General features: G+C 51.7%; 1 protein-coding gene across 1 annotated transcript in view; it reads right to left on the reverse strand.

Moving 5' to 3' along the window:
- The window catches only part of TBX5 (T-box transcription factor 5), a 43,393-nt gene extending 36,012 nt beyond the window's left edge, over positions 1 to 7,381 (reverse strand). Inside the window, exons 1-4 of the mRNA XM_069497258.1 lie at positions 7,235 to 7,381; positions 5,440 to 5,534; positions 3,150 to 3,269; positions 2,173 to 2,320 (exon numbers count right to left, since the gene is read on the reverse strand). Of these exons, the coding sequence (XP_069353359.1) occupies positions 2,173 to 2,320; positions 3,150 to 3,269; positions 5,440 to 5,534; positions 7,235 to 7,381 (510 nt within the window). The remainder of the gene's footprint in view (positions 1 to 2,172; positions 2,321 to 3,149; positions 3,270 to 5,439; positions 5,535 to 7,234) is intronic.
- Between the last annotated feature and the right edge of the window lie 765 nt (positions 7,382 to 8,146).

Below are 8,146 nucleotides of genomic sequence, written 5' to 3' on the forward strand. Positions count from 1 at the left end.
AATTTCATTAGGGCGGCTCTGGATTAAAAATCCGGAATTTGGGGTGGAAACGCATAGCAGTCGGGCAGTTCAGAGTAGCTCCAAGCACCTGAAACTCGCGGGGTTGCTCCGAATTTGGTGGCAGGGCTGCGCGCCACCCACCCCAGAGTAGTCCCAAAGGCACAGGCAGGGGAGCAAAGGCTAGGAGCTGAAGTGAGGCTGGGCACAGTCCCACTCCCGAGCACCGGGGACCCACCCCCAGAAGGAAGCCAGCAGAGAGATGCATATGGGGCCTTTACAAAATGGTCCTGTTTCCTCTGGTGCTTCAACCCAAGCGTTGTCGGGTACCAGCAGATACGCACCCAACACTGGTCAGCCCACGCCCAGGAAAGCGCCAGCACCAGCTGGGAGACACAGCAAGAGGGATGCTGTGGGCAAAACACCGTGTTTACACAGAAAGGAGACTCCGAATTTTCCCTAGGGATGCTTCCTGCACCCTCCCAGCTGCACAGAAAGAGAATGGGACTTTCTCCTCTCTGGCCAACATTCCATCTCCTCCCCACCCGCACGTTGAGAGCAGCATGAAGCCATCCGTGGAGGACCCTGAGGTTCTCTTCCGATCCCAGATCCCAGTGGGTTCAGTGCTTCAGCCCTGAGGCCTTGAGGGAGCAGATTTCTCATTGGGACCTTCACAAACCACCCTCCCTCTTCACCAAATCCATCCCCACCCGGTCCCTTCCTCACCCTAAATGGGGACCATGTGTGTATTTGTTGCTTCTCTGTGGAGCAACCTGGCAGGACAGGAAACTACTTCTGGAATTAGAAAGAAATAGCCTCAAATCTCTATTCCCAAATACAAGCTATAGGACCCTGGGCAAGTCACCTCCCCTCCCCTGGTCTCTTTTTCACAAAGGCTGTACCTTTCTGTCCTCCTCTCCAGGCTGCCATGAAGATCAAATGCCCTAAGACAACGAATGAGCCCACTTGTACAGAGGAATCCTTGTGCTAAAGTTTCTAAAGGCTGAATTCAGAGACTGGGTTCTGTGCTGGTGATTGATTATCTCCAACAAAAAGATTTAGGGACATTTTCCCCCAAATCCAAAAATCAGTGTTTTGTTCTTTGTTTTTCCTTGAGGACGAGGAGTGACGACCTACTGAGAATCCACTAAAAGCTACACGTGTCCTTGGGTGGGTGTGTGGAGGGTGCTGCAAATTCAATATCCTGCATTCGGTTTCAGAGAATTCATCGGGCTCCTCTCGGGCCAATCCAGACTCCAGGTTTAGGAGCCTGGTTTAGGTTTACCTGCTCTGGGTACGGGGTGGGGAGAAGGCTGGATGTTGGGAAAAATAAATCTGCTCAAGAGTATCAAGCTAAAAGGGGGCACTGGCACCAGAGCTCTCCTCTTGTGGGTTCACTCCCCATCTGTAACAGAGGGGACAGGTGACTTGGGCTCTCCCTCCCACCTGGGACATCCCAATAATAAGGCAAGATTGGGAAGGGGATAGGGAAGGTATATAGCTCCCACTGTGGTCCTGCCTCTGTGAGGTGTGTACCGGTGTGTACCTGCTGAGCTAGAGGGTCCATGTTTTCTGCGAGATTGAAATGGTCTCCCACCCCTAGCCAGGGATTGGGTTCGCAGGCCCCAGGGTCCAGGCCTGGAATGAGCAGCTTCCACCACACCTCCAACCCTGTCCCTCAGCAAAGGCAGAGGGTCAGGTGCGGCAGCCAGGATGCAGCCCAGGCAGGAGAACCAGGGGCCCTACCTCCTGCCACCAGGGAAAGACAGACCCAGAGCTGGGGAGAGTGGAGCACAGGGAGGATGGCAGGGCTGCAGAGGGCAGATATCTGAGTAGGAGAATAGTGGAGACCGAGGAAGACATGGTAAGAAGAAAAAGAAAGCAAAGGGAAAGCTGAATGAGAAGGTGAAAGAAATAAGAGAAAAGGAAAGAGAGAAGAGATGAGAAAGGAGAAGAAATAGGAAGAAGAAGGAAGTTCAGATCGAGAAAGTAGAGGAGGAAAGAGACCAAAAGGGGAACAAAATGGAGCAAAAACAAAACAAAACAAAACCAAGGAGAAGAGGAGAAGTACATGGAGGCAAGGAGTGAGAATACGGAGAAGCCCAGTGAGAAGAAAGGAGACAGAGGAGAGAGGACAAGAGGGAGAAGGCGCGGACTTGAGGGTGCAGTACTCACATGCCCAAACGGGTCCAGGTGGTTGTTGGTGAGCTTGAGTTTCTGGAAGGAGACGAGCTGCCGCATCCAATGCGCCCCGGTGGCTGGGGAGTCCGGGTGCACGTAGAGGCGGCCGGGCATGGCAGGCTCGGCTTTGCCGGTCACAGACCTAGACCAAGGAGAGGTGTGACCAGAGGCTCTGCGTGGCCCAGAAGTAGCGCATGGAGGTGTGATCCATCGGTTCAGGCACCAGGTGAGGGTTGCTGAGCTGGGAATGATCTAGAAATGGCCTGACCCTCCAGTCTTCCTTAGGCATCTGCAATCCCAGCTACCCCAGAGTGCCTGGCGCCAGCGTCCAGGCAACCCCCCCCCCCAGCCCCATCTCTTTCTTCTTTCACCTATTCCTCCCCCAGTGCCAGGGCTGCCTGGGGCCCAGTAGCCTCTGCTGCCCACAGACAATAGGCTGGTTTCTGAAGGTCTGGAAGTGCAAAAAGTCTTGAAAACTCCTTGAGGGCTTTCAAAGGGGGTTTCCTCTTCAGGCCCCTGCACTATTGGCAGCCGTGGCAGCAATCCACCCAAGGAATGGGCCTCTCCTCTCTCGCCCCTTTAACTCAAATACCACGGGCAGACTTTGCAATTTCATAAAAGCCATGTTCAAAGCAGGTAACTCATAAAAAATGACTGTAAATGGTTTTACGCCCCCAGAAATAACTCCAGCATTTGGTAACAATACCCCTTTTAAAAATCCACAACGCATGGGTGCAGCAATAGATACAGGCACCTCGGTTCCTCTGAGCCTTAGTTTTCTCATCTATAAAGTGGGAGCAAATAACAGCTGTTTCTTCCTCTCAGAGCGGCCAGCAGGAAACAATGCAACAGGCACACAGAAGCCTCTAGCACACAGTAGGAGCTCAAAAAATGTTTATTGGTTCCATTTTGGGGTGGGGGTTCCAATTTCCTCCCTCCCTTCTCCATCTGCCACTTCAGTGCCTACCTACCATTTATTATCTGCGAACTTGTATCTGTGGTCGTCTGCAGGAACAATGTCCATGAGGAGAATGTACTTCGTTTTGGGATTAAGTCCAGTCACCTTCACTTTGTAACTGGGAAACATCCGCCTACGAGAGGGGGACAGACGCAGAGAGAGGGCGGAGAATCAGCGCCAATATTTTGAAGACAGTGTCCACAGATTTTAATGGCAGAAACGATTCTTTGAGAAAGGTGGAAGAGAAAACTGGCCCCGTTCCGCCCTCACCAAGATCCACCCCGGGATTCCCTTGAAGTTGTTAGGAGGAGAACCGCCAAGGGGGGAGAAGGCTGCAGGCGGCAGCTCTAGGTATCCGAGGAGAAAACAGAAAGCAGGAGGCCTGTGCTCCTAGAGAACTGCTTTCAAAGCAGCCCGAAAGGGACCCCCATTTCAACTCTCGCTAAATGCTCTTTTCAGAGCCAGACACCTACTATTTTAGGGGAGCGGAGGCTTATTAGGTACAAAGCTAGCCGCCTTCTCTGTCCAGCCAGGTGCTTCCGCCTGTCCTCCCAGCGCAGCGGTGTCACGTGTACACCGAGGTGTGGGCGCCCTGGGGATGCACAGGTGTGGGTGCACAGGCGCTTCCTGCTCTGGCTTTGGTCCTCTGCCCCCAGAAATGGGGGACAGCCACGGTTCCCAGTATACTGCCCTCGGTGCCTTATGACAAATGTCTCTAGCAGAAGTTTATTCCTAAATTCCGCACAACTTCTCCAAGGCACCTGGCACTCTTCCTCGGAGAAGCTAAGCTCCTTGGCCCTCAGCAAAGAAATTCCAAACCCACCCGGATTTGGTTTCAGAAAGAGTTGGGGCCCCGAACTAGCGTCCAGTCGTTAGAAAGCCGATGCCGCGGAACTGCGCGGTCCCGGCTACCTCTCCGCGCCCTGGCGCACCCCGAATTCCCATTCCGCCCCTGAGGAGTACGCCCCAGAAAGCAAAGATTCTCAAGGTTGGCCTGGGACGAAAGGACACATTGCTGGATCTTGGCTCGCCCAGCGATGGCCGCAAGAGGTGAATGGAGGCGTCTCCCTTCAAGCCACCAAACCGAAGCCTTGCGGTGTTTATCTGCTTGAGCGAGCGCGCCTGGAGGCGGAGGCGCAGGAGGCTTCGCAGGCCTTTTATAGTGAAATCCTCTCGGCCCGGGCTGGGGAAAAAAGGAGCCCGGCGGTGTCTTTCCTTCCTGGGGGAATGGGAAGAGGACCGCAGTTCGCTGGTATAAACAGAACGAGCCTCCTAGTTCACTCAGGCCCTGGGCCGAGCGGGGAGCAGACATTGTTTAATTTTAAATAATAATAAATGTCACTGTTGTCAGTTTATGGAGGGAGGCTTCAGCTGGAGAACCGGGGGCTTATGGAGAGGCGGCTCTACCCTCCCCCTTCACACAGTCGGTGGCTCTCGGGCCTACCGGCCTCTGGCTTCACACCACGCCTGCTCCGGGCAGACTCCGGCTTTTTGCCCTTCAGGACGCGGAGGACCAGTCTGCAGCGGGTAGGGAGGTGGCGAGACCTGGTAACGCGCGCACTCACCGAAGCACGGCTCTGCCCCACTCTCCCACCCCCTCCCCCAGAAGTCTAGCATTTCTAGCTCAACCTCCGCGAGCTTTTAAGAGGAACTCTGGGGTGAGTGTCTTGGCGAAGCTGCCATGTTTATCGGTGTCTGTATATAGAGCCCGGCCGAGCCCCGGTTGAGTTTCAAAGGCTTCGCCTACTTTCTATAAACAATGAAAGAGGTAGCAAATACATTCAGCCGATTCAGAGTTTGGCAATCGGGTGGGACCCTGGAGCCACTCCAAGGTCAGAGAGGGTGGGGATGGGGGTGGGGGCGAGGAATCCAATCCGAGATCTATGAAACCCAAAGCCCTTCTCGAATCTGTCTTCTCTGCGCTTCTCTGTTTTCCCTTTCTCTCTTCTCCCTCTTCCCTCTTTCTCCCATTACTAATCCGTCCAGATAGCACGGCCTCCCAGGCTCTTTAGTCTTTTTATATACGAGGTGGAAGAAATGCCCAGTTTCCGGAGTTGAACATTTGGAGTGTCCCCCCCCCACCCCCTGCGGGCGATCAGTGGAAGAATTCTCCCTTTGCCTCTGTAACCAGAATCGGGTCAAATAAAATATATCCCTCTCTCTTCTCTCTCTCCTTTATTCTATTTTCTTCTGTCTGTCCTTTCCTCTTGCACCATCTCCCTTCTCTTTTCTCTCCCAAGCCACCTTTTCTTCGTCTCTAACACGGTTTCCCTGTCCTCCTCCTGAGCAACTAACCGCCTCACCTTCCAGCCTTGGTGATGATCATCTCCGTGCCCACTTCATGGAATTTCAGCCACAGTTCTCTTTCATGGAGAAACACCTTGATTCCTTCCATGCCCTGCAGGAGGGAGAGAAAAGTCACAATGAGCCCTGGCACCAGTGGGCATCCTTCCCCAAACTCCCCCAAAACACAGAGACAGCTCCTCCTTCCCCCTGGAGCCTGTGGAGCTCAGAGTGTGCAAAGTGCCCCAGCCCTCTGCAGAGTTATCTGGGCTCTAGAGCACCCAACAGCCTCTGCACAGGACCCCCTGTGTAGGCTCAGTCCACAGGAAGTTTCCAACAACCACTGATTGCCACCAATGCAAAGCTACAGAATAGTCACCAAGCATCAGGGTGCCCCCGAATGTCAGTGGGGAGGATCAGGCTGAGAAAACATGGGGCCAGTTTCAATCTGCTTTAGCCAAGATATAGTTTTAAAAAAAAAACCAACTCAATCAAGAAAATCCTACTCAGGATACTCTTACATAGACACCCAGATGCTCACATGCAAAACATACAGATGTGCAAATACCCTACATGTGTTAGCGTATTCTTGACCATGGCCGGTGCAAATATGAACATGTATGACATTTTAAACTTAAAAATGTTTATATTAACATATGCTCTCGTAGACCAGAATAAAAATTAATTGATTCTCACTGTCTATATTAATAAATTTTTCCAGCTTTCTTTGCATCCAGCTCTATTACCTTTGAGCTATTTTGGTTATGGGGCAGGGCTGAAGCTATTTAACATTTCCACTTTCAACTATTTTACAGAACCGATGCAAAAAAAAATTATATACCTAGTCTTCGTTTTGAAATAATTTGTAATATCTAGAAAGTAGATTTACTTTTTCTTAAAAGAAAAAAAAATTCTGTAAGTTTCCCAAACTGTGCTCAGGTTCTCTGCTTCTGTACAAATACACATACATTTTCCTGAAACGCAAAGGCAGAGGAGAGAAACTATGGAAAAGCCAAGAAGGACATCGAAATCCCAAGGAAAGGTTTTAGGTAAATGCATGTATCTTTTCTGGTTAAGGCTTTGCGCCATGTGACACCTATTTAAAAATGATTCGAGTCTACGAGGGCCTCCTTGAGCACCCGTGCGCCCGGGTTTAGGGCACAGCAGAGCGCGAGGCGAGGCTCCTCCCTCTTCTCAGGCCCAGCTGGTAGCCAGGCGAGCCCGGCCGGTGGTGCCCTCCCAGCCCAGTCCAGCCCTGCGCTCCCAGCGGCCGGCGAGGGCGCGCCAGTCCGCCAGGCCCAGACCGCAAGACAAATGGTGCGGCGCGCGGGTCTAGGCGGCGGCGGCGCGGAGGAGGCAGGCGGAGGCGAAGGCTAGGAAAGATCTGAAGAGGGGTCAAGCCATCGCTCATGCCAGCCTGAAGCGGCCGCTGACCCGGCCCTTATTAAGATGCTCAGGGCCCATTCTACACCTCGTGCAGCAGGAAAGGAATTATTTGAGCATTAGCTGACGCCAAATAGCCAGATAATTGAGGTTTCTCTAACAATTTAAATAAATTTCAAAAATCCTCTGGCCATAAAGATAATCGTCACAATAAAGTGGCTGGGAATATACTGGCACTGGGGGAAACAGGTCAGAGAAAGGTGGGGTTCAGTGGGAATAAAAAGAAAAGGAGGAAATAATGGGCAGTGGGCTCTTTTTTTTTTTTTTTTTTCTTTTTCCTTTGCTTTTCTTTCTTTCTTTTTTTTCCTGCTCCCAGAACATTGGCTTTGGTCTCTGCAAGAGGGATCCCCCAGGGGTGAGAGCTCTTCTTACCTGCTGGGTGAAGGCGGCCTGTGGGGACGACGGGGACTTGCTGGGGGCCCCTAGTGCGCTCTCTGGTTTTGAATCGCAGGGCAGGTCTTTGGAGTCTGGCTCCAGAGGCGTGTGCGCCAGGCCAAAGCCCTCATCTGCGTCAGCCATGGTGCACCCGGGGCCCTGTGCCCGCGCCAGGTTCTGCTCTGAAGAGGAGAAAGAGAGAGAGAGAGAGAAGGGGAGGAGGAATAAGAGGAAGAGGAGGAGGTTGGAGAGCTTAGTTCTAAGAGGGAGCAGTTTCACCCCCAGTTTCCAGCTACCAGCACCTCCCTTCCCAAATGAAGGAGGCTGCAGAAGGTCCTGTTATTATTATCATTACTGTTACTTTATGACCAAGCCAACCTCTTGCAAAAGACCCGAGTCAGACCTTCAGGAGGCGAGGCCGCATCTCCCCTGTGCAAGCTCTCCCTGATAAGCAAGCTGCCAGTCAAATTTGTCTGGACTTCTGGAAGAGCCAATAAAGATAAGGCGTCGGTATTTTTGGAAGCCATTGGGTAGGAACCAAAAACAAAACAAAACAAAAACTCAATGTCCTTTTGAGAATTTCTTTTTGTCAAATTACAGAAGGCCCTCAGAGCTCTTTTTCTTAAACCTCACAAGAGGAATCATTCTCTCTGCAACAGGCCAAATGTCTGCAATAACCCGCCTCTTGCAAAATCAAAAACATAGGAGGGGAAGGACGTGCAGACCGTCACACTAGGTTCAAAAGAGAATTCGTGTGCATCTTTTATCGGTTATAAGCCTTAAAATTAAAAGCCATTTAAAATTAAAAGTCCTTTCCTTTCCTTCAATCTTAAGCAAGATTCGTTAAAAAAATAAAAATAGCCGAACAGAAGACGAGACGAGCAAAGCCACCGCGCAGCAGTTCTGAGG

Source organism: Eulemur rufifrons, chromosome 21 (genome assembly GCF_041146395.1).
Source record: "Eulemur rufifrons isolate Redbay chromosome 21, OSU_ERuf_1, whole genome shotgun sequence".
Lineage (NCBI taxonomy): Eukaryota > Metazoa > Chordata > Mammalia > Primates > Lemuridae > Eulemur > Eulemur rufifrons.